This window comes from Bombina bombina, chromosome 5 (genome assembly GCF_027579735.1).
Source record: "Bombina bombina isolate aBomBom1 chromosome 5, aBomBom1.pri, whole genome shotgun sequence".
NCBI classification, from domain to species: Eukaryota; Metazoa; Chordata; class Amphibia; order Anura; family Bombinatoridae; genus Bombina; species Bombina bombina.
In genome coordinates, this window is record NC_069503.1 from 964,013,917 (window position 1) to 964,040,898 (window position 26,982).

The 26,982-nt window shown below is 42.2% G+C and overlaps 1 protein-coding gene across 1 annotated transcript in view; it reads left to right on the forward strand.

The window, feature by feature from the left end:
- Positions 1 to 26,982, forward strand: part of RALYL (RALY RNA binding protein like) — an 894,790-nt gene that overhangs the window by 513,553 nt on the left and 354,255 nt on the right. The window contains exon 2 of the mRNA XM_053715904.1: positions 3,915 to 3,990. Coding sequence (XP_053571879.1) covers positions 3,915 to 3,990 — 76 coding nt within the window. The remainder of the gene's footprint in view (positions 1 to 3,914; positions 3,991 to 26,982) is intronic.

Sequence of the window (26,982 nt, forward strand, 5' to 3'; positions counted from 1 at the left end):
TCCCCCTCTTTTGCGCTCTCTCTCCCCCTTTTTTGCTGTCTCCCCCCTCTTTTGCTCTCTCTCCCCGCCCTCTTTTGCTTTCTCCCCCCCTATTTTGCTCTCTCTCCCCCTCTTTTGCTCTCTCCCACCTTATTTTGCTCTCTCTCTCTCCCCCTCTTTTGCTCTCTCTCCTCCCTCTTTTGCTCTCTCTCTCCCCCTCCCCCCCTTTTGCTCTCTCTCTCCCCCCCCCCTTTTGCTCTCCCCCCTTTTTCTCTCTCTCCCCCTCTTTTGCTCTCTCTCTCCCCATCTCTTTTGCTCTCTCTCCCCCTCTCCTTGCTCTCTCTCCCCCTCTCTTTTGTGTGCTCTCTCTCCCCTTCTCTTTTGTGCTCTCCCTCTTTTGTGCTCTCTCTACCCCTTCTCTTTTGCGCTCTCTCCCCCCTCTTTTGCGCTCTCTCTCTCCCCCTCTCCCCCCCTCTTTTGCGCTCTCTCTCTCTCCCCCCTCTTTTTTGAGCTCTCTCTCCCCCTCTTTTGTGCTCTCTCCCCCTTTTTTGCGCTCTCTCCCCCTCTTTTGTGCTCTCTCTTTCCCCTTCTTTTGCCTTCTCTCTCCCCCTCTTTTGCTCTCTCTCCCCGCCCTCTTTTGCTTTCTCCCCCCCTATTTTGCTCTCTCTCTCCCCCTCTTTTGCTCTCTCTCCTCCCTCTTTTGCTCTCTCTCTCCCCCTCCCCCCTTTTGCTCTCTCTCCCCCCCTTTTGCTCTCTCTCCCCCTCTTTTGCTCTCTCTCTCCCCCCTCTCTTTTGCTCTCTCTCTTCTCTCGTTTGCTCTCACTCTCCCCCTCTCTTTTGCTCTCTCTCCCCCTCTCCTTGCTCTCTCTCCCCCTCTCTTTTGTGTGCTCTCTCTCCCCTTCTCTTTTGCGCTCTCCCTCTTTTGTGCTCTCTCTCCCCCTTCTCTTTTACGCTCTCTCCCCCCTCTTTTGTGCTCTCTCTCTCCCCCTCTCCTCCCCTCTTTTGCGCTCTCTCGCTCCCCCCTCTCTTTTGAGCTCTCTCTCCCCCTCTTTTGTGCTCTCTCCCCCTTTTTTGCGCTCTCTCCCCCTCTTTTGTGCTCTCTCTTTCCCCCTCTTTTGTGTTCTCTCTCCCCTCTCTTTTGTGCTCTCTCTCCCCCTTTTTTGCTGTCTCCCCCCTCTTTTGCTCTCTCTCTCTCCCCGCCCTCTTTTGCTTTCTCCCCCCCTCTTTTGCTCTCTCTCTTTCCCCCCCCTCTTTTGCTCCCCCCCTCTTTTGCTCTCTCCTCCCTTTTTTGCTCTCTTCCCCTCTTTTGCTCTCTCTCTCTCCCCTCATTTGCACTCTCTCCCCTCATTTGCACACTCTCCCCCCTCTCTTTTGAGCTCTGTCTCTCCCCCTCTGTTGTGCTCTCTCTCTCCCCCCCTTTCTTTTGAGCTCTCTCTCCCCCTCTTTTGTGCTCTCTCTCCCTTTTTTGCGTTCTCTCTCTCCCCCTCTTTTGCTCTCTCCCCCCTCTTTTACTCTCCCCCTCTTTTGCTCTCTCTCTTCCCCTCTTTTGCTCTCTCTCTCCTCCTCTTTTGCTTTCTCCCCCCTCTTTTGCTCTCTCCCTCCCCCTTGCTCTCTCTCTCTCTCTCTCTCTCCCCCTCTTTTACTCTCTCGCTCCCTCCTCTCTTTTGCTCTCTCTCTCTCCCTCCTCTCTTTTGCTCTCTCTCTCCCTCTCTTTTGCTCCCCCCTCCTCTCTTTTGCTCTCACTCCCCTCTTTTGCTCTGTCTCTCCTCTTTTTTGCTCACTTTCTCTCTTTCCCCCCCTCTCTTTGCTCTTTCCCTCCTCTCTTTTGGTCTCTCCCCACTCTCTTTTGGTCTCTTCCCACATCTCTCCCCACTCTCTTTTGGTCTCTCCCCACTCTCTTTTGGTCTCTATCTCTCCCCTCTGTTTTGCTCTCCCCTCTTTTGCGCTCTCTCTCCCCCTTCTCTTTTGCGCTCTCTCTCCCCCCTCTTTTGTGCTCTCTCTCTCCCCCTCTCTTGTGAGCTCTCTCTTTCCCCCTCTTTTGCGTTCTCTCTCCCCCTCTTTTGCGCTCTCTCCCCCTTTTTTGCTGTCTCCCCCCTCTTTTGCTCTCTCTCTCTCTCTCCCTGCCCTATTTTGCTCTCTCTCTTCCCCTCTTTTGCTCTCTCTCTCCTCCTCTTTTGCTCTCTCACCCCTCTTTTGCTCTCTCCCTCCCCCTTGCTCTCTCTCTCTCCCCCTCTTTAACTCTCTCGCTCCCTCCTCTCTTTTGCTCTCTCTCTCTCCCTCCTCTCTTTTGCTCTCTCTCTCCCTCTCTTTTGCTCCCCCCTCCTCTCTTTTGCTCTCACTCCCCTCTTTTGCTCTGTCTCTCCTCTTTTTTGCTCACTTTCTCTCCTTCCCCCCTCTCTTTGCTCTTTCCCTCCTCTCTTTTGGTCTCTCCCCACTCTCTTTTGGTCTCTCCCCACTCTCTTTTGGTCTCTATCTCTCCCCTCTGTTTTGCTCTCCCCACTTTTGCGCTCTCTCTCCCCCTTCTCTTTTGCACTCTCTCTCCCCCCTCTTTTGTGCTCTCTCTCTCCCCCTCTTTTATGCTCTCTCCCCATTTTTTGCGCTCTATCCCCCTCTTTTGTGCTCTCTCTTTCCCCCTCTTTTGCATTCTCTCTCCCCCTCTTTTGCGCTCTATCCCCCTTTTTTGCTGTCTCCCCCCTCTTTTGCTCTCTCTCTCTCTCCCTGCCCTCTTTTGCTTTCTCCCCCCCCTCTTTTGCTCTCTCTCTCCCCCCTCTTTTGCTCCCCCCTCTTTTGCTCTCTCCTCCCTCTTTTGCTCTCTCCCCGCTCTTTTGCTCTCTCTCTCTCCCCCCTCTCTTTTGAGCTCTCTCTCTCCCCCTCTGTTGTGCTCTCTCTCTCCCCCCCCCCTTTCTTTTGAGCTCTCTCTCCCCCTCTTTTGTGCTCTCTCTCCCTTTTTTGCCTTCTCTCTCTCCCCCTCTTTTGTTCTCTCCCCCCTCTTTTACTCTCTCCCTCTTTTACTCTCCCCCTCTTTTGCTCTCTCTCTCCTCCTCTTTTGCTCTCTCCCCCTCTTTTGCTCTCTCTCTCCTCCCCTCTTTTGCTCTCTCTCACTCCCCCTCTTTTGCTCTCTCGCTCCCTCCTCTCTTTTGCTCTCTCTCTCTCCCTCCTCTCTTTTGCTCTCTCTCTCCCTCTCTTTTGCTCCCCCCTCCTCTATTTTGCTCTCTCTCCCCTCTTTTGCTCTCTCTCTCCTCTTTTTTGCTCACTTTCTCTCTTTCCCCCCTCTCTTTGCTCTTTCCCTCCTCTCTTTTGGTCTCTCCCCACTCTCTTTTGGTCTCTCTCTCTCCCCTCTGTTTTGCTCTCCCCTCTTTTTTTCTCTCTCACTTGACCATGCCCCCATCACGGCATGTCTGGTCACACCCCTATTGTGACATGCCCGGCCACGCCCTCATCACGGCACGCCCCCACCAGACAGCTTCCACAGTGCACACTCCTCAGCTGGTCAAGGCCAGGTATGTTTGTCCTTGTGCAGTCTCTACTGCGCATGACTGCAACTGACAAACATACCTGGCCTTTTATTATATAGAATACTGTGTTTAGTGGTCCTTTAAAAGTATGCAGTGATGTTAAGTTGTAAGAGAAAAAAATCCCTATTACTTTTCCCTTATGCCTCAGATTTAAATGTGAATATAAATTGCCAGATTTTTATAGATTGGAATTTATTTTATGTTTTGCAATGATATTTTTTTATTTATGTATTATGACAAAAATTTAAGATTTATCAGCTTTAAATGGCAATGAAATGCATATCATAAAATGGTAAATGTTTCAGCTTCAGTATAGTAAAAACATGTAACTGAAAGAAAAAGAAAAAAACTAAAGAAATTTATATTTCTGATAAAGGTTTGCCCTTGGAAGATAAATAATAGGTGTAAATTTCCTTGCAGATATTAACATGGCTGGAGAACCAAAACCCTACAGGCCCAAACTGGGAACAAAGAGACCTCTTTCATCTTTATACAGGTATGTTTATTCTAGTTATATTTATTTATTTGTTCAGTTCTTTTGGATTAAATATACATTAACGGTTAGTTAAGCATGGCATGATATTATGGCTTTTTTTCTAATAATGAATTAATATTTCTCAAAAATATTATCAATAAAAATCTCCATGATTTAGACTTTTGATAAAAAAATTAGTAGTGATAAACAATTTATATCGTAAAATATATTTTAAAATTGCATATCTACATCTATTTGATTCTTAGATAATTTATGACAGGCACAAAAACAGAACATATTAGATTTAGGGCTAATTTACACGTGGCGCGCTATTGGTAGCATGAGGAGCGCAAACGTGATTGCGAGATTGCAGTGTTTTTGCTCTCAAATACACATTAAAAATGGCGCTGGGTTTAAATTAACACAATCTTGGGCTAATTTTTGCTCCCCATATATTCTATGGGTGGCATTGAGCTTTATTGTACACTTGTAGTAGATGTTACGATCACTCAAACTCAATTGCATTCTATGGTCAAACTTTATACGTGAACTCAAAGCTCACTTAAAGAGTCTGGGCTGGCAAGAAAAGCTGCACGGAGCACCAAAAAAATAAAAAATAAGGTTTTTCCATCCACACTATCCACCTTTTACACTTTTAGTCACTAAGCTGCCACATAGCCCACCACAAATGATCTGTGCTACATTATTAACCTCTAAACTGCCGCATAGCCCACCACAAATTCCCCCACTGCACGATTAAGCCCTAAACTGCCACATAGCCCACTGTGAATTACCACACCACACTATTACACACAAAGCCCTCAATTGCACTGCTCCCCCCTTTATGTCAGACCTTGTCTCCAGATACTCTCCCTCCCGTCACCTTCGTTCCGCTCATGATCTCCTACTCTCCTCCTCTCTTGTTACCTCCTCACATTCCCGTCTTCAAGATTTCTCCAGATTGGCTCCCATCTTATGGAACTCTCTGCCTCGCTCCACAAGAATCTCCCTAGTTTTAAAAGCTTCAAGTGCTCCCTTAAGACTCTACTATTCAGGGACGCTTACAACCTACACTAACCTTCCTATCTCCGCTGCTATCCCCTAAAACCCCATAGCATGTAAGCCTATAAGCCCAGCTGTTTGTAGTTCACCTTCATAAGAGCCGACTACAACAGTGCAACCCTCCGCATGACCCTCTCTCCCCATTTGATCCCTGCAATCGTTTTTTATATACCACCTATGTTCATAGCGCTGCGGAACCTACTGGCGCTCTACAAATACCTGATAATAATAATAATAATATTAAACTCTAAACAGCTACATAGCCCACTGTTATAAACTCCCTATACTAGTAACCCCTAACTGCCACAACCCCCATCGCAAAATACCCCCTAACTACCACAACCCCCCATTGCACAATACTCTCTTACCTATTAACCTCCAAACCGCCACAACCCCAACACAAAATACCCCCTAGCCTACTAACCCCCAAGACCCCTAACCTAAGACCCCCTAAATTACAAAAAATATACCAAAAATAAAAAAAACAACAACCAGTAAGACCTATCCTAAAACTAAATTCCCCTTAAAGTAACACTAACACCTACTCTAAAATGTATCATGTGAGGCAGTGCCCTAGTTGAAGTGATTAGCTCTTTTTTATAAAAAATACCTATACTAAAACCAAAGTAACCCCTCCAAAAAAAATCAACTATCTTTAAAAGATATATCCTAAAAAAAAGATGCCCAGAAAAAAGCATCAGTTATTGCACTCTTTTGCAAAAATAAAAAAACCCCTATCCTAAAAAAGATGCCCTGAAAAAGGTATCAGTGATTATGCTCTTTTATAAACCCTAAACATAACCCCCCCCCCCCAAAGAAAAAAATGCTAAACCACAAAAGTTAGTACTCACCAACTTGAATCCGGCTCCTTAGGTGGGCAGCTCCGGCAGTGCTCTTCTACTGTCTTTTTCCATGGCAGCGCTCCTCTGGGGCTGTCCTCTTCTTCCATCCTTCTTCTGAACTTCTGTCCAATGTCCTCTTCATGCTGTCCCCACAGTACACTGAAGCTTGAATGCGAGGTTCCCCTTGCATTTCTATTGGCTGATTTTTGAAACAGGAAGTCATTCAGCCAATAGAAAAAGCTTTCATTCTATTGGTTGATTGGACTAAGAATTCAAAAATCAGTCAATAGAACTGAAAGGGCACCCCTATATAAGGGAAAACTTTGCATTCAAACTTTAGTCTGCTGTGATCGGATAAAGATATGTTTTTTTTTGTAGGGTGGGGGGTTTACTTTGGTTTTAGTATACAGATTTTTTTATATTTATATATATATTTAAAAAAGCTAATAACTTCAACTAGGGCACTGCCTGACAAATGCCATTTCCAGGGCAATTTTTAGAGTAGGTTTTAGTGTTAGTTTAGGATTTTTCTAGGAGGTGGACTTTTTAAGGGAACTTTTGTTTTACGATAGGTCTTACTGGTTGGGTTTTTTATTTTTGTTAATCGTAGTGTTTTTTTTGTAACTTAGAGGGTCTTGAGTTAGGGGTCTTGGGGGTTAGCTGTTAGGAGGTTAGAGGGTGTTTTCTTCATAAATGGAAAGAGTCCACAGCTGCATTCATTACATTTGGGAATTCAGAACCCTGTTACCAGGAGGAGGCAAAGACACCCCAGATAAAGGCTTAAATACCTCTCCCACTTCCCTCATCCCCCAGTCATTCTTTGACTTTCATCCCAGGAGGTTGGAAGAGAAGTGTCAGAAGTTTTGATAGTCTCTTATGGAGGGTAGTACTCTTTGGCATGGGACTGTCAGTGAGAGCATGGACAAAAGTTAGAGTCCAGAGATGCAGGTAGAGTCTTTCTGCGAACCCAACCCAACTCATATTAACAGCTCCACAAGCAGTCAGCGTTGACGAGTTTCGCTGCCTGCTTTCTTCTCTCAAGTCCATGGCAGAGGCGAGGCTACTATCTGTCACACTTGAAGGGCCGTGTTCCTGTTCCATGGCATAGATTCCGGTAAGATTGTTTCATTTTACTTTTGTTATGATTGTATGGTAATACAAATGTTTTCCCTACAGGCTCTCACCTTCTGGGATTTACTATAATCAGGGTCTCAGTAAGGCTCCTTTCATATCTTAGAATGAAGGGTTAATATCTCCTGAGGGGGGTTATTGAACAGGGGGGTTTTAATCATGTTTGTTATGTGATTCGACCTGCTTATGTGTAGTGTTGTTTAGTGTTACTTAGGCTCATGGCTTATGGAAAATTACGGCCTTTGGAAGTGACGCAGCTTTTAGGTTGAGCTCGCTTTTTCTGGACTGCACGGTGCACCTGGTGACTGGGCGTGGTCACGTTTTTGGCTCTCCATTTCCACATTCCTGACCATGTGGCGACGGAAGAATTCTGGTCCGCCAGTGTCTCGTTCATAGGAGGTGGTGAGTGCCCCAGCCATTGTGGGTGTCAGGTGCCATTTACATTTTCTTATTTGGTCCGTTTTTTGGTATTCAATATCCCTGTTATGGAGGATTCTGATAATGTGGAGACGGACGTCTCTGCTTCAGATTCTTTTTCTGGTGAAGAATACGAATTGGCCCGGGGGATACATGCCCTCCAATTATGTTCAGAATGCCATTTTAGAGTGCTCAATTCCTCGGGATCAGCCACTGAGCCGTCTGCCTCTGGGGGTCTGGTTCCCCGAGTGGCTAGTTCCCTACCACCAACTCTTACTATGCATGCAGGTAACCCAGATTTTGCTTATCCTTGACTTCTTCCCTTCGGAGCTGATGGCACATTTTCGCATGTCCATAATCATGGCTCTGGTGCATCTGCAACTATCAAAAGTGTGCTTATGATATTGTACGTGTTCCGGGGCTCTTTAGGCATGGGATGGCCTACTCAGCTCTCCGGGGGAACGACTGTCCCTGAGGCTTCAGGGGGTCAACCTTCAGGCTGGGGTCGTCTTCTGCTCTGGTGAAGGTATGCTGTGCCTTCTGCTATAGACTGGCATGCCTTTGTGTCCTACTGAGGCACATTTTGGTGTTGTTGAAAGATCCCATCCTTAATGGATATGGGGATTCTCAGTCTTCACCTTTGAAACGCTTGCAGGCTTAGGTATAAGAGGAGGAAGTAATCTTCTTATAGCCTTGTTTATTGAGTATCCTTTCCAGTTCTGAGCTGGAAGAACAGGATACCGGTCCAGCGGGTGTGTCTGTTCTTCTTTGACGATAACCTATGGGTTGCCTTATCTTTTATTTTAATCCGGTTAGGATGATTTTTTTATTTTGAGCTCATAGTTATGCTTTTCCTTCGGGAATGTTTTCTGGAATCGATGCTCGCGATTTTTTGATTGCTCAGTTTACTTCTACGGAGGTTTGTTTGGTGTGAGAACATGTTAGTCCTATGTTTGTCTTCTGTTTATCCCTCCATCGCTGGGGGTCACTATCTGTGGCCTTGACAGTATTGACCCTTGGTTTCATGCTGGTCCTGATTGGGTTCGGATCCTCTCAGGGTCTCAGTAAGGCTCCTTTCATATCTTAGAATCAAGGGTTAATATCTCCTGAGGGGGGTTATTGAACAGGAGGGTTTTAATCATGTTTGTTATGTGATTCGACCTGCTTATGTGTAGTGTTGTTTAGTGTTACTTAGGCTCATGGTTTATGGAAAATAATGGCCTTTGGAAGTAATGCAGCTTTTAGGTTGAGCGTGCTTTTTCTGGACTGCACGATGCACCTGGTGACTGGGCATGGTCACTTTTTGGCTCTCCATTTCCGCATTCCTTACCATGTGGCAACGGAAGAATTCTGGCCCGCCAGTGTCTCGTTCATAGGAGGTGGTGAGTGCCCCAGCCATAGTGGGTGTCAGGTGCCATTTTGATTTTCTTATTTGGTCCGTTTTTTGGTATTCAATATCCCTGTTATGGAGGATTCTGATAATGTGGAGATGGACGTCTCTGCTTTAGATTCTGTTTCTGGTGAAGAATTTGAATTGGCCCGGGGGATACATGCCCTCCAGTTATGTTCAGAATGCCATTTTAGAGTGCTCAATTCCCCGGGATCAGCCGCTGAGCCGTCTGCCTCTGGGGGTCCGGTTCCCCGAGTGGCGAGTTCCCTACCACCAACTCTTACTATGCATGCAGGTAACCCAGATTTTGCTTGTCCTTGGCTTGTTCCCTCCGGAGCTGATGGCACATTTTCGCATGTCCATAATCATGGCTCTGGTGCATCTGCAACTATCAGAAGTGTGCTTACGATATTGTACGTGTTCCGGGGCTCTTTAGGCATGGGATGGCCTACTCAGCTCTCTGGGGGAACGACTGTCCCTGAGGCTTCAGGGGGTCAACCTTCGGGTTGGGGTCGTCTTCTGCTCTGGTGAAGGTATGCTGTGACTTCTGCTATAGACTGGCATGCCTTTTTGTCCTACTGAGGCACATTTTGGTGTTGTTGAAAGATCCCATCCTTAATGGATATGGAGATTCTCAGTCTTCACCTTCAAAAGGCTTGCAGGCTTAGGTATAAGAGGATGAAGTAATCTTCTTATAGCCTTGTTTATTGAGTATCCTTTCCAGTTCTGAGCTGGAAGAACAGGATCCCGGTCCAGCGGGTGTGTCTGTTCTTCTTCGGCGATAACCTATGGGTTGCCTTATCTTTTATTTTAATCCGGTTAGGATGATTTTTATTTTGAGCTCATAGTTATGCTTTTCCTTTCGGGAATGTTTTCTGGAATCGATGCTCGCGATTTTTTGATTGCTCAGTTTACTTCTACGGAAGTTTGTTTGGTGTGAGGACATGTTAGTGCTATGTTTGTCTTCTGTTTATACCCCCCATCTCTGAGGGTGACTATCTGTGGCCTTGACAGTATTGGCCCTTGGTTTCAGGCGGGTCCTGATTGGGTTTGGATCCTTCTGTTCTTGCAGCCTATTTCAGACAAGTGGTTCCTGTTTTGCCTGGCTGGTCCGGTTGGGGCACCGAGTTCTTCACATTATTATTGGTGTTATTTCTTGTTTGTAACAAGTTCAGCTAAGAATTCTAAGAGGACCTGAGGGAGACTTGGTGAAGTTCCACTGCGGCACACTCTGTTGTTCTGTTATTTTGTCGGGATTTTGAGTGTTTCCTTCCCCGCATGGGTTGGAAGTTTGGAGGACTCAGGGTTCGGTGTAGAGCAGGATCTGAGATCTGTTGTACATCCTCGTGTCATTTGAGGTTTGGTGAGCCTCTTTGAGGTTCTGTGATCCTCCATGTTCAAGATGTTGAGAAGGACTGTCGGCTTTTGGATAGCATGTGATGTGCCCACTGTTTAGTGGATATTTTTGCAGTCTAACGATTAGGGCTTGATATCTCTTTTCAGCTGCTCTTACTTGCCTGCAAGTATTCTATTTCAGAGTCATCCTGGTAAGACTGTGGCATGTGGTGTTGTCTCAGGTGTTCACTTATCTGGGGTTGCTGAACGTATTCGATCTCTGAATATGTCGATATTCTGAGTTATCTTGTAACTTGAGGACTCTGTCTTCAGTTGTCCTTTGGGGTGCGGTTGCACTGTTTTTATTAGCAGTTTTCTCCTCAGTGTCAGATTCCCGGTCTTAACATTGTGGTTTCTGTAAGATCTGGGGTCTGGGAGTTGACTGCCTTGTTTCTCAAGACCGATTCGGGTCTCTGTGAGCTTGGATCAGTTTTCGGGGTTCTTTACTTATTTGGAACTTGTTGTACCCTATTTAGGGGTCTTCGGGAATCCTTGATTTTTTCTTCCACGTCTTCTCCTTTTTCTGAGGTTTTGGTAGTTGATCCCTTTTGTCTAGTTAGGGGTGTGTGGTTGGGGACTGACTGCTGGGCGGTGGTGTCTCCAGGAGGCGTGTTGGCTCAGTCGAGTCTATTTCTGTGGTCTCTAGCAAGGTTTATAGACTATCTGTGGGTCAGTGTCCTTGGGGCTTTTTCTTTTTTCAAATTTTTCTCGGCTTTGAGCGAAGCAGGTTTTTGCAGGCCTAGTGCCCTCAGAATGGGCCGCCTCTTGTACCCACCCATTTTGCATTCAGTGTCCTCTTTAGCTTGGGTATTGTTTTCCCAAAAGTAATGAATGCAGCTGTGGAATCTTTCCATTTATGAAGAAAAAAATAAATTATGCTTACCTGATAATTTTCTTTTCTTCAGATGGAAAGAGTCCACAGCTCCCCGCCCATGATTTTTAATGTGGGGTGTCTATTATATTTATTCTTCTGGCACCTTTTTACCCTGATATTTCTTCTACTGTTCCTTGTTCCTCGGCAGAATGACTGGGGGATGAGTGAAGTGGGAGAGGCATTTAAGCCTTTGGCTGGGGTGTCTTTGCCTCCTCCTGGTGGCCAGGTTCTGAATTCCCAAAAGTAATGAATGCAGCTGTGGACTCTTTCCATCTGAAGAAAAGAAAATTATCAGGTAAGCATAATTTATGTTTTTGCAATGGGGGTTGTAGCGGTTATGGGGTTATTAAGCTAGGGGTAGTCTGGGATGGCAGTTTAGGGATTACTAGTATAGGGAGTTTATAGTGGTGGGCTAAGTAACAGTTTAGGGTTTACTAGTTTAGGGAGTTTATTGCAGTGGGCTATGTGACAGTTTAGGGGTTAATAGTGTAGCGGGTAATTTAAGTTGGACTATGTTGAAATGTAGGGGCTAATATTGTAGCATGCTAATATGCAGCGGGCTATGTGGCAGTTTAGTGGTTAATTAGTAGTGTAGTGAGGTAATTTGCAGAGGGATATGTGGTGGTTTAGGAATTAATAGTTGTGGATGAAAAAACAAGGGGCACCAACATAGTGTGAATCGGTTTAGGACAAATATCAAACAATAAGTTGCAAGAAAACTACTCACAAGTGGAGTGGCACCTAGAATCAACTAGGTGCGTGCAGGCAGGCTGACATTCAGGACCAGCAGTCAGTACGCTGGGAGTCTCACCCGGGAGACCTGTGGGTGGGTGGATGAAATCAGCTGTGTATCGTGCAGTGAGCTGGAACGCCACGGGAGAAGTTCAAGCGGCTGTGTTGTTTTTCCCAAGATAGCTGCTCACACGATCGGACTTGTTCCCAAACAAACTGACAATGTCAGTGTAAGGAATAAACTGTTTGAAATCTAACTGAATAAAAACACTGCATACAGCAGTATATTGAAAAGCACAGAAACCGGGTCTGTATAAAAACAAGTATTTATTTGCTACGCGTTTCTCAGTCCGTAAAGGACCGTTTCCTCAGGCATATACAAAGGTGTTTAACAGGTTACTATTTATACCTGACCGTGACCCGGATTCTATTGTGGAGGTCATCTCCAAAAAAAAAAAAAAAAATTAACAATAAAATGTTTTTATAAAACAACATTCATACAATAAAAATTGAACATATATCGGTATCGTGTTAAGCAGCAATCTGAAAATATGTGTATATCATGTAAAAGAGAGACATACATATAAAACCAGCATATATTTACATTGATGGGTAACACCTGTGATGATATTTCTAAAAGTGCAAGGCCCATATATATTTTTAGAAGATGTGAACATGTTGTAAATGTTCTCTCTTAAATCTAATTGGGTAATATTGATAAAGGATCCCAATAGTAACTAGCACTTAAATTACATTAAAAAGTAGTAAACACTTAAAAAAATATATATATATATATATTTTTCAAGGTTGGGCTCGAACCCTTGACCTTGTGTATGCTAGGCTTTTGCTGATCTAAAAGAGCTGTTCGGATATGACATCAAATGAGATTGGTATTGATCAAATTATACCAAAACTTGAAATTAATTTGAACAAAAATGTAATAAGGTTGTTGATTAAAAAACATTGTTCTTATAAAGAGCCCTCGTGTCTTTATTCCAGAGAAACACATATGACAGCTATTGTGGATTGACGGACCCAAATATAAATATATATATATTGGATGTCTTTAAAAATATTGATTTTATTGAATGAAGATTGCTCTAAGAAATTAAGACCCTTGTTTGGGGAAATCTAATTATGCTATGTGCTGAATGTTGTGGTGCTGCTGAAAAAGTGGTGAGATTGTTTGTATGGAAAATATATTGAAAGATAATAAAAAATAATATACTGTTAAAAATATAAAGGACCTTCGTTTTGTGAGAATAAATTTTCTAAATACTGGCTATTGTGATTCTGTATGACACTGCTTGTAATATTTATTTGCTCGGCTCGTATTGGTAATAAATTATTTCAATATTTTTGGATTGGAAACGAACCAGTGTCCATGTGTGTGATAAATTATTTATTTCAATATTTTTGGATTGGAAACGAACCAGTGTCCATGTGTGTGAGAAACCTATTCTGAGTCTGATGACCTATCTGGAAATGACAAAATATATAGTAATCTTGGTTTAGTTGACTCTAATCCTATAGATATGACATTTGTAATACTGTGCACTAATTGCAGTGATTTATCTCATTGGTTCTCAGTGTTAGTATATATTTCTGGTGATAATATCGTAATGATGAGTATATTAGATAGCATCATTGTGGATCTATTGGTATAAACTTAATGTGATATGTGATATAATCTCTGTGTATGGTGATAGTGAAAACAGACTTATATAAAAGCAGCCAAATCAACATTGGCATTCAAACCCAGTGGATACAAAGTTTTAAGTTTGTGTATCCAGTAAGTTTCTAATTGTCTAAGTTTGATTAGACGGTCATAGTCAGTGGATAGAGGTACATGGTCTATCGGAATGATTTTGAAAATGTCTGCTCTACCATCATGCATCATTTCTCAATGGTTTGGTACACTGTGGTTAATTTTACTTTTTTTACAATTTTTACAATTCCGAAAATGTTCACCCCAACGGGTGCGTATGTTTCTAATGGTACGTCCAATGTATTGGACCCCATAAACACAATTTAAGAGATAAATAATGTACTTAGATTCGCAATTGAGGCGATGTGAGATCCGATAAGTCAAGCCGGTGGTATTGGATTTAAATGTTTTTTGAGAACTAATAAATTTACACATATTACATCCTCTTTTGCCACATTTATATGAGCCATATAATCTCAAAAAACTATGTGTTTTTTTCGAATTATTTGAAGATGATTGACTATGTTTGACCCTTTTGTTAGGTGCTAGTTTATTCCTAAGGGTTGGTGCCCGTCTGTAGACGATTTTAGGTCTCTCAACTATATTTTATAAAAAAGGATCCTTTTGAATAATATTCCAATGTTTATTAAGTATATTACAAATTTTTTTGTGATTACTGTTGTATTGTGTTATAAAGAGGGGTTCGCCATCAACATCCATATTCATTGTTTTACTAAAGTTAGTTGTGTTATTTTCCAACTTTTTGAAAAAGAGATCTCTATCCAAGTCTCGTGCTTTTTTGAGGCATCGATCAAGTAAGTCTCCAGGGTAACCCTTGTCTAGAAAACGTTGATAAAGAATCATGCTTTGTGAGTCAAAGGTGTCTAAATCTGAACAATTCCGACGTATTCTTTGGAATTGGCTAAAAGGGATATTTATTTTCCACCCAATATGGTGGTTACTGGAATAATCCAGGTAACTGTTGCTGTCCACCTTTTTAAAAAAGGTTTTAGAAACAACATTCCCTGTATTACCCCAGCTCAACAATAAATCCAAATATTATATTGAGGAATCTTGGATATTTGCTGTGAAAGTAAGACCCATATGGTTGGTGTTAAGATGTACTACTATTGAATTGGCTAGAATGATGTCCCCTCTTAAAACAAAAATGAGATTGTCAATGTAGCGGCCATAGAATACCAGGTTCGTCCAAAAGCTTGCAGAATAGATATATTGGTCTTCAAAAATTCCCATGAACAGATTAGCAAAGCTTGGGGCGAACCTGGTACCCATGGCCGTACCCTTGACTTGCAGGAAAAACTTTTCCTGAAAAATAAAATAATTATGTTTGAGTATATAATCTATCCCTTCCAAAATAAATTCCTTTTGAAGATCTGGCATGTATAGATCTTTCTCTAAGAAAACAGAAATCGCATTGATTCCCATGTTGTGGCAAATATTAGAATAAAGGGAACCAACATCACAAGTGATCCATATTAGATCATTGTTATTACAGACATTTCTGAGTTGATATAAAAGATGGGTACTGTCTTTGATGTAAGAGGGTAAATTGACCACATATTTCTGTAGAAATTTTTCTAAATAAAAAGATAAGTTGTAGGTAAGATTGCCTATGCCTGCTATGATAGGGCGCCCCGGTGGATTAATTTGATTTTTGTGGATTTTGGGCAGATGGTAATAGTGTGCCACACTCGGATTGGTTACTTTTAGAAATTCTTTTTCTTCTTTATTCAAAATGCCCGATGCCCGATATATATATTTATATTTGGGTCCGTCAACCCACAATAACTGTCATATTTGTTTCTCTGGAATAAAGACACGAGGGCTCTTTATAAGAACAATGTTTTTTAATCAACAACCCTATTACATTTTTGTTCAACTTAATTTCAAGTTTTGGTATAATTTGATCAATACCAATCTCATTTGTTGTCATATCCGAACAGCTCTTTTAGATCAGTAAAAGCCTAGCATACACAAGATCAAGGGTTCGAGCCCAACCTCGAAAAATATATATATATATATATATATATTTTTTTTTATTTTTTTTTAAGTGTTTACTACTTTTTAATGTAATTTAAGTGCTAGTTACTATTGGGATCCTTTATCAATATAACCCAATTAGATTTAAGAGAGAACATTTACAACATGTTCACATCTTCTAAAAATATATATGGGCCTTGAACTTTTAGAAATATCATCACAGGTGTTACCCATCAATGTAAATATATGCTGGTTTTATATGTATGTCTCTCTTTTACATGATATACACATATTTTCAGATTGCTGCTTAACACGATACCGATATATGTTCAATTTTTATTGTATGAATGTTGTTTTATAAAAACATTTTATTGTTAATTTTTTTTTTTTTTTTTGGAGATGACCTCCACAATAGAATCCGGGTCACGGTCAGGTATAAATAGTAACCTGTTAAACACCTTTGTATATGCCTGAGGAAACGGTCCTTTACGGACTGAGAAACGCGTAGCAAATAAATACTTGTTTTTATACAGACCCGGTTTCTGTGCTTTTCAATATACTGCTGTATGCAGTGTTTTTATTCAGTTAGATTTCAAACAGTTTATTCCTTACACTGACATTGTCAGTTTGTTTGGGAACAAGTCCGATCGTGTGAGCAGCTATCTTGGGAAAAACAACACAGCCGCTTGAACTTCTCCCGTGGCGTTCCAGCTCACTGCACGATACACAGCTGATTTCATCCACCCACCCACAGGTCTCCCGGGTGAGACCCCCAGCGTACTGACTGCTGGTCCTGAATGTCAGCCTGCCTGCACGCACCTAGTTGATTCTAGGTGCCACTCCACTTGTGAGTAGTTTTCTTGCAACTTATTGTTTGATATTTGTCCTAAACCGATTCACACTATGTTGGCGCCCCTTGTTTTTTCATCCTCTTAGATTCCCTGATCCATCACACTGTGGACACAAGCGGAGCAAGCCTTAAGTTTTCGAACTTTTTGTTCTCACTATATCCTTTACTTTGAAGTGGACTTTTTACCTTTGAACATTATATCACATATTTTTTCAGGATTTGGACTTTTTTATTACATATATATATATGACTCAACTTTTTATATTTCTTTGCTTATGTTTTATTCTTTTTAATGTAACAATCTATTTGTTTATGTTCTTATTGTACTACATTCGTTTTAACCGCCACTGATTGCAACAAGGTTATGCACTTGTTCTTTTATAACAAATCCTACTCACTTTCCAATCATATACACCTTTGCCCTGATACACTTTTTCACAGACAATACATCATATTATACACTACAGGAATTTTCATTACACACCACTTTTTCTTAACAGCGCGTCCTCTTAGTTTTTCCTTCTAGGAATTACTTGAATAATTAATAGTTGTGGCAGTTTAGGGGTTATTAGAATAGGAGTCTTATTGTGATGGGGGTTAACACGCAAGTGAAGGTGTTAGGCTTTCTTTTACATTGCTGCTCCATTGAAATCAAAGGGGTTACTGTTATATTGCAAAAACTGAATCCTCTGGTTAACTTCTTTTTTTGTGCGTCGGGTTTCATGTGAGCCCAAAATTTTTACTTTCAACTAGTAATACCAGCACTACCCGATGGGCGCAACAAGTTAATCTATAGCAATGTTAATGCAGGAGCAGTAATTACTGCTCCACTTGTAATCTAGCACTTCAACATTTACTTCTGTTTAAAAATATAAACATCTCTATCCAGTTCCTTTTATATATATATATATATATATATATATATATATATATATATACACACACACACACACAGTATGATACTGTATAGCCAGTAATATAATAAGCTCTGAATTTGTAATTTACATTAGATAAATCACATTAAAGGGACACTGTACTCAAACATTTTCCTTCGTAATTCAGATAGAGCATGCATTTTTAAGCAACTTTCTAATTTACTCCTATTATCAAATTTTCTTCATTTTGGTGAACAACCTGGGTTGTCCTTGCTGATTGGTCAGCACCAATAAACAAGTTCTGTCCATGGTACTGAAGCAAACATTTGCTGGCTCCTTAGCTGAGATGCCTTCTTTTTCAAATAAAGATAGCAAGAGAACGAATTAAAATTGATAATAGAAGTAAATTAGAAAGTTGCTTAAAATTGCATGCTCTATCTGAATCATGAAAGAAAAAATTTGGGTTTAGTGTCCCTTTAAGTTAATATTTGTCCTAAAATGAAATGCTAACAAATCTATAAACATGCGAGAAACAATTAAAAAAAAACAGAAATGCATTAATATATGACTTTAAGATGGAATGCACACAGGGACAGAGGTTAAAACACACGACAGATCTAGTAACAGCCTTACCCACCCATGTAGACACACAACAAACAAGACACCAAAATATTAGTCACTAAGGGGGCACTATACACAAGCATTGAATAGACATATACGGGTTTCCAGAAAACGGCTAAGCAAATATAACCATTGAATTGTTACACTTATATTCCCTTTTCTTCTCTTCCCCACCTCCCATCCTATTTATGTATATATAAGTTCTTAAGTATAATTAGCTGGGATCAGAATCCCATATATCACATATTTCAGATGAAGCACAACAGTTTGGAAGGTAAAAAATATATAGACTTGACAGTTAATGAGAAACTGACCCACAATGGGCCTGGACTTTTTCATATTGGTATTATAGCAATGTATATAATGCTTACATGTTAATGAAGATGTTCTCCTATTCCACCCGCTCACCCTCACGCTTTGTACATTCGGACTCTGGTCCAAAAGTGGCCAAGTAATATACCAATGAGCGAGGAAGGGGGATCTATTTAACCACCATTTGGAACTGCAAACTTAAATGGGACTTGATACTTTCCTCAACACAAGTTCTGAAATGCGTATAACATATACTTTTGATGTTAGACCAAAGAACGGCTGAAATTGTAACCCGAGTCCATTTTGTACCTTGATAAGTTTATGCAATAAAACCCTTTTGAAAATGGAAAAAAAAAAAATGTATTATTTTATCCTGTTCTAAAATAAGGTAAATGAACTTGAGATATTATATAAGCTAAATCATACAAACAAAACTACATTTTATCTAGGTTTTATATACTAAGAATATGCTGTCATGAGATGCAGGACATATGCAGGACACAGCAATGATGGTACAACTCTATTTTATTACAGAGCATAGCAATACACATCCAGACAGGTTGATTGTACTAAACTAACTGCGACACAGACACCGGACCTAAGCCCCGCCCACCAGCTAGTGACATCACATCCTGCTATCATCACATCTTCCCCTTTTTCAAAGGCAAAGCATACATTCACATATATTAAACAACAAGGTACACCAACAGGGTATACACAACATTTTGTTTTAGAACATTATAAAAAACAGATAGATTAGAAAACATGAACAAACAAATTACATCCTGACTTGGACATCGGGGTAGACTACCCTAGTCCACAGTGACCATGGGATTATTCTGCCCGTACTTCCGGTCACTGTTCTAGCTAAAGTCAGTCCCTGTATCGGGCCGGAAGCCTCACCACTCTTCCGCTTGATGTAACTTTGCATGAATTGTCCTCTGATACAGAAGATGGTGAACAAGAGTCTGCTGGAGGCAAAGATATATCCCCGCTATGATCTTGCTGAGGGGAAGGCACCTCTCTTAGAACAGGAGATCCCACCGGCGGTGGTACTGAGGTATCCGGTTCCAGACTCTCAGGTACAGGCTGAAGATGTCTTCGGTTACGGCGTGTAACCGTCCCTCCCTCTGTAAGGACTGTGTAAGACCTTGGTTCTGGAGAGCGGCCCACTACCGTAGCAGGCGTCTTCCATTTCTTCTCATCATCCAGTTTAATTCTGACACTTTGGCCCGCTTTCAGTTCCTGTAAAGGCCTGACAGAATGTCTCCTGTCGTAGAAGAAACGATAACCCTTTTTGGCCTCTTCATCCCTCCTAAGGACTTCGTCCCGAGGAACAGGGCCAGGCAGCTTGAAGACACCCACTGAGGGTAAAGTGGTGCGAATCTGGCGTCCTAGCATCAGCTGTGCCGGGCTAAACCCGGTGGCTTGAATGGGCGTCGCCCTGTATGACAAGAGGGCTAGGTACGGTTCAGATTGCTTTAGGATGAATTTTGTTGTTTGAACTGCCCTTTCAGCCATTCTGTTGGCCTGCGGATAATGTGGACTTGACGTGGAATGTACAAAATCATATTCTCTGCTGAAGGCACTGAACTCTGTAGAAGCGAACTGCATGCCATTATCACTCACCAGCTCCATTGGAATGCCCCAGCGGGCGAACAAGCTCTTCAGGCGAATGATAACGGCCTGACTTGTGATATCATTCAGGGGTGCTATTTCCAAATACCTGGAATAGTAGTCGATAACAACAAGAAACTTTTTCCCGTGCAGTTCGCACAAATCAGCAGCTATTTTCTGCCACGGCCCCGCAGGCAGCGGAGTAGACATTAAGGGCTCCCTTCTCTGAGTAGGCCGGCGTTCCCGGCAAAAGGCACATTTAGACACGTGATTTGCAATGTCGGAGCTGATCCCAGGCCACCACACAGCTGTAGCTGCTCTTTCTCTGCACTTTGTAATGCCTAAGTGGCCATCATGAATCCTGTTTAACATCTCCTTCCTCATGCTGACAGGAATTACAATACGGTCTTGGAACAGCACCAACCCCTCCAGCTCCGTGAGCTGCGACCTCTCTGGCTGGTAAGCATTTAAAGACATCCAGGCTGCCCGGCTCTCGGGCCAGCCATCTCTTATGTACCTTATAACTTCTTGCAGATCTGTGTCCAAATATGTCTCTTTCTTTATCTCTTCCAGTTTCCTTGAAGAAATGGACTTAGAGGCCAGAACTGAATCAACATACACTTTTACATCCGATTCTGTAGAGGATTCTTCAGCAGCAGCCAGCGGGAGCCTGGACAGTGTATCTGCCACAACCAGCTGCTTCCCCGGCACATGCACTGCCTGAACATTGAACCTGAGCAGTCTCATTAAAAGTCTCTGGCATCTCAAGGGTGTTTTGTCGATGTCATAAGAATTGATAAGAGGGACTAGCGGTTTGTGGTCAGTTTCCAGACTAAATTTCTCCAAACCCACTAGATAACGCTGAAAGCGCTCACAGGCCCAAACTGCAGCCAGGCACTCTTTCTCAATTTGAGCGTATTTTGACTCCGCAGCCGTCAGTGTGCGGGAACAGTAGGCGATGGGCTGTAGTTTGTTGTCATTCAGCTGCAGGAGTGCAGCCCCCAACCCATAACTGCTTGCATCAGCACTAACCACAGTCTTTTTTGAAGGGTCGTAGAACCCCAGCACTGGGGCAGACCCCAGCAGGGACTTAGCATGCAGGAACGCTTTTTCTTGTGAGGGTCCCCAGACCCAGGCAACATCTTTCTTAAGCAACTCTGTGATAGGGTGCAAAACTGTAGATAAATCTGGAAGAAACTTGCCCACGTAATTTACTAGGCCCAATATCTGTCTCAGCTCATGTACATCAGAAGGGCTTTTCATCTGTTCGATAGCCCGAATTTTCTCGGGGTCCGGCTTGATGCCATCCCCGTTGATGATATGCCCAAAGTAGCATAATTCAGTTTTCCTAAAATGACATTTTTCTTTATTCAGCTTCAGCCCAGACTCTTTGATAGCCTGCAGCACACAACTCAAACGCTGATCATGCTCCTCCACTGTAGACCCATACACTAGAATGTCGTCCATGACGACTGCTGTGCCCACGTGGCCACTCAGGAGAGAACTCATTTCCCTCTGAAAGATCTCAGGAGCGGAGGATATCCCAAAGGGAAGTCTGCAGAAACAGAACCGACCTACCGGAGTGATAAAGGTAGTCAGTTTGCGGCACTTTGGATCCAGGGGGATCTGCCAAAAGCCGCTAGAAGCGTCTAATGTGGAAAAGAACTTCGCCCCAGCCAACTTCGGGGCTATATCTTCCAGTGTCGGCAGCACAAATCTCTCCCTCTTCACTGCCTCATTCAACCTTTTCAGGTCCACACAGATGCGCACCTTTCCGTTTTTCTTTGCAACTGGAACAATGGGGGCACACCAATCAGTTGCTTCAACAACCTCTTCAATAACCCCCATAGACTTCATGCGCATGAGCTCTTTCTCCACTTGAGGCATGAGCGGGAACGGAATTCTACGAGGAGTAGAAATACTGTACGGGACTGCGTCACTTTTAAGTGCTATACGGACAGGTTTGCAGCTCAGTAGGCCCAACTCGCCAAACATATCTTCAGAGATCTCATTCACTCTGGCCACGAGGCCCAAGTCACAGGCTGCTTTTCTGCTCAATAAACTGTTAACACACTGACCTCGGATCACATGCACCCACATGGTGAACTTCCTTTGTTTGTACTCACAGCTGGCAAGAAATTTCCCCACACAATCAATGCGGCCACCAGGACTATGAACATTTGTAGTAACCTTCGCCAGCTGGGGCTGTCGAGGCAGTCTCATAAATTCAGCAAAAGACATTACAGTGATATCTGCTCCTGTGTTAATCTTAAAATCAACATTGGCTCCCATTACAGTAAAGGTAACTTTCCAATCTTCCTCTGAGCTTGTCCGTTCCACAACAGACCCCACAAAAGACACTTCCTGACCCTCCTGGTCACTGTCCACCTGCATCTCCTTAATGTATTCAGTTTTACACACCACTTCAAAATGGCCTATTCTGTTACATTTTCTGCATCTTTTATCTCTGGCCGGGCATATAGCACTCTGATCATGAGCCCGGTAGCACCGTGTGCATCGGCCATGTTGCGCCCATCCACTTCTAGGCCTTTCCAGTACTTTAGATCTACCGCTCACACTGTGCCTTTCACTAGCAATTTTCCTAGACTGTTGTACTTCATCCACAATACTCTCAGACCTCAGATCAGCACTTTGCTTTTTCACCAGTTCACTCTGGCGGGCCATCCTAATAGCCCCGTCTAATGTTAAATCAGGCTCTAACTGCAGCTTCAGGGAGACTTCAGCATCTGCAATTCCAATAACTATTCTGTCTCTGATTTGCTCTTCTTTAGCAACACCAAACTCACAGAATTCAGCTAATTCATACAGGCTGCGCAAAAATGACTCCACAGATTCTCCCACACGCTGATTACGTTTGTGAAAACAAGCTCTCTCATGAATCACATTTCTTTTGGGCACAAAGTGGGCACTGAGTTTATCCATAACTATATCAAAGTTAACTTCTTCCCCTTCTTGGAAAGTAAAAGCATTGAACACTGGCTCTACATCTTTCCCCATAGAGTATAAAAGAGAATTAACTTGTACTTCACCACTCTCCTTGTTCAGTTTGGATGCAATCCTGAAGCGCTGAAACCGCTGACGCCATGTGGGCCAAGCTGCAGGCTGAGAAAAGTCAAAAGGCTCAGGTGGGGTAAACTTTGACATCGTCATCATCAGAAACAGAAGCGTAGTCCAGAACTTCTGACACCATGTCATGAGATGCAGGACATATGCAGGACAAAGCAATGATGGTACAACTCTATTTTATTACAGAGCATAGCAATACACATCCAGACAGGTTGATTGTACTAAACTAACTGCGACACAGACACCGGACCTAAGCCCCGCCCACCAGCTAGTGACATCACATCCTGCTATCATCACATATGCTAAGAAATGTTAATTTATTTAAAAGTTGGTGACCTTTACAAGATGTGTTTGCACAGAATATTTGTAATATTTGGCCATATGGATATGTCAATGGAAGCAGATTTAAATTATCCTAGTAAACAGTACATCTGACTAACTGTATACACAAGGATAACAAAAGGAAAATAAATAATCTCAAAATATTTTTTCTTGTTTTCATTTTTTAAATATAGCAAATTATCAAATGTATATTATTTTGCAAGTCCAGATTTTGCAGCAACTTTTTTCTGGCTTTTTATTAAAAAAGCAGTTTTACATATAACTGCATTCAGATCAATTATTTTAGTTATTAGGTCTTCTACAAAAATATTCTCTCCTGCAGGGTATATATGTTCTAAAAGGAAATCATAAGAAAGGGAATTTAGATAAAGAAAAGGAGATGAGGTTAAAAAAAAGTAAACAGCTTAGATAATGCAACGTTAAACAGAAAATAAGTAACAAAAAATGAAGAGGTTGTGTAAACATCATTGGTAATGTATCTCCAAACATCTTTTCAAACGTAAAACAACATTAAACACCTCTTGCTTTTCTGTAAAACTGTGTTTGTTCCAAACTCCCAAGAAATGCCGAAAATTCTGTTACCAATAAATCCTGCAAAACAAATAGCTGGTTTAGACAATTTTTGAAAACCTATTTTATTGATTTTGCTTTTTATCTTTTCTAGGTACCGTGAGACAAAGCATAATTTTTACACAAAAGTGAGAATTGTTTAATATCCCTTTAAACCCTATGTGAAAACTATTATTAATGACAGAGGTAAATGATTCTGACACCCCTGTTGCTTTCAAAAACAGCTGACAAACCACACAAAAGTTTAGGGGTTTATGTACGGCAACAGCCCCTATATACAAGCAACAGTTATTACTTGCTTGGGAAGCTGCTATACTATAAGTCACTCTCTGGCCTAGATTTGGAGTTCGGCGGTAAAAGGGCTGTTAACGCTCCGCGGGCTTTTTTCTGGCCGCACCATAAATTTAACTCTGGTATCGAGAGTTAAAACAAATGCTGCGTTAGGCTCCAAAAAAGGAGCGTAGAGCATTTTTACCGCAAATGCAACTCTCGATACCAGAGTTGCTTACGGACGCGGCCGGCCTCAAAAACGTGCTCGTGCACGATTCTCCCATAGGAAACAATGGGACTGTTTGAGCTGAAAAAAAACCTAACACCTGCAAAAAAGCAGCGTTCAGCTCCTAACGCAGCCCCATTGTTTCCTATGGGGAAACACTTCCTACGTCTGCACCTAACACCCTAACATGTACCCCGAGTCTAAACACCCCTAACCTTACACTTATTAACCCCTAATCTGCCGCCCCCGCTATCGCTGACCCCTGCATTACACTTTTAACCCCTAATCTGCCGCTCCGTAAAACGCCGCCACCTACGTTATCCCTATGTACCCCTAATCTGCTGCCCTAACATCGCCGACCCCTATGTTATATTTATTAACCCCTAATCTGCCCCCCACAACGTCCCCGACACCTACCTACACTTATTAACCCCTAATCTGCCGAGCGGACCTGAGCGCTACTATAATAAAGTTATTAACCCCTAATCCGCCTCACTAACCCTATCATAAATAGTATTAACCCCTAATCTGCCCTCCCTAACATCGCCGACACCTAACTTCAATTATTAACCCCTAATCTGCCGACCGGAGCTCACCGCTATTCTAATAAATGTATTAACCCCTAAAGCTAAGTCTAACCCTAACACTAACAACCCCCTAAGTTAAATATAATTTTTATCTAACGAAATAAATTAACTCTTATTAAATAAATTATTCCTATTTAAAGCTAAATACTTACCTGTAAAATAAATCCTAATATAGCTACAATATAAATTATAATTATATTATAGCTATTTTAGGATTAATATTTATTTTACAGGCAACTTTGTAATTATTTTAACCAGGTACAATAGCTATTAAATAGTTAAGAACTATTTAATAGTTACCTAGTTAAAATAATAACAAATTTACCTGTAAAATAAATCCTAACCTAAGTTATAATTAAACCTAACACTACCCTATCAATAAAATAATTAAATAAACTACCTACAATTACCTACAATTAACCTAACACTACACTATCAATAAATTAATTAAACACAATTCCTACAAATAAATACAATTAAATAAACTAGCTAAAGTACAAAAAATAAAAAAGAACTAAGTTACAGAAAATAAAAAAATATTTACAAACATAAGAAAAATATTACAACAATTTTAAACTAATTACACCTACTCTAAGCCCCCTAATAAAATAACAAAGCCCCCCAAAATAAAAAATTCCCTACCCTATTCTAAATTAAAAAAGTTACAAGCTCTTTTACCTTACCAGCCCTGAACAGGGCCCTTTGCGGGGCATGCCCCAAGAATTTCAGCTCTTTTGCCTGTAAAAAAAAACATACAATAACCCCCCCCCCAACATTACAACCCACCACCCACATACCCCTAATCTAACCCAAACACCCCTTAAATAAACCTAACACTAATCCCCTGAAGATCTTCCTACCTTGTCTTCACCATCCAGGTATCACCGATCCGTCCTGGCTCCAAGATCTTCATCCAACCCAAGCGGGGGTTGGCGATCCATAATCCGGTGCTCCAAAGTCTTCCTCCTATCCGGCAAGAAGAGGACATCCGGACCGGCAAACATCTTCTCCAAGCGGCATCTTCGATCTTCTTCCATCCGGTGCGGAGCGGGTCCATCTTGAAGCAGGCGACGCGGATCCATCCTCTTCTTCCGATGACTCCTGACTAATGACGGTTCCTTTAAGGGACGTCATCCAAGATGGCGTCCCTCGAATTCCGATTGGCTGATAGGATTCTATCAGCCAATCGGAATTAAGGTAGGAATTTTCTGATTGGCTGATGGAATCAGCCAATCAGAATCTAGTTCAATCCGATTGGCCGATCCAATCAGCCAATCAGATTGAGCTCGCATTCTATTGGCTGATCGGAACAGCCAATAGAATGCGAGCTCAATCTGATTGGCTGATTGGATCGGCCAATCGGATTGAACTAGATTCTGATTGGCTGATTCCATCAGCCAATCAGAAAATTCCTACCTTAATTCCGATTGGCTGATAGAATCCTATCAGCCAATCGGAATTCGAGGGACGCCATCTTGGATGACGTCCCTTAAAGGAACCGTCATTAGTCGGGAGACATCGGAAGAAGAGGATGGATCCGCGTCGCCTGCTTCAAGATGGACCCGCTCCACACCGGATGGAAGAAGATCGAAGATGCCGCTTGGAGAAGATGTTTGCCGGTCCGGATGTCCTCTTCTTGCCGGATAGGAGGAAGACTTTGGAGCACCGGATTATGGATCGCCAACCCCCGCTTGGGTTGGATGAAGATCTTGGAGCCAGGACGGATCGGTGATACCTGGATGGTGAAGACAAGGTAGGAAGATCTTCAGGGGATTAGTGTTAGGTTTATTTAAGGGGGGTTTGGGTTAGATTAGGGGTATGTGGGTGGTGGGTTGTAATGTTGGGGGGGGGGTATTGTATTTATTCTTTTACAGGCAAAAGAGCTGAAATTCTTGGGGCATGCCCCGCAAAGGGCCCTGTTCAGGGCTGGTAAGGTAAAAGAGCTTGTAACTTTTTTAATTTAGAATAGGGTAGGGAATTTTTTATTTTGGGGGGCTTTGTTATTTTATTAGGGGGCTTAGAGTAGGTGTAATTAGTTTAAAATTGTTGTAATATTTTTATTATGTTTGTAAATATTTTTTTATTTTCTGTAACTTAGATCTTT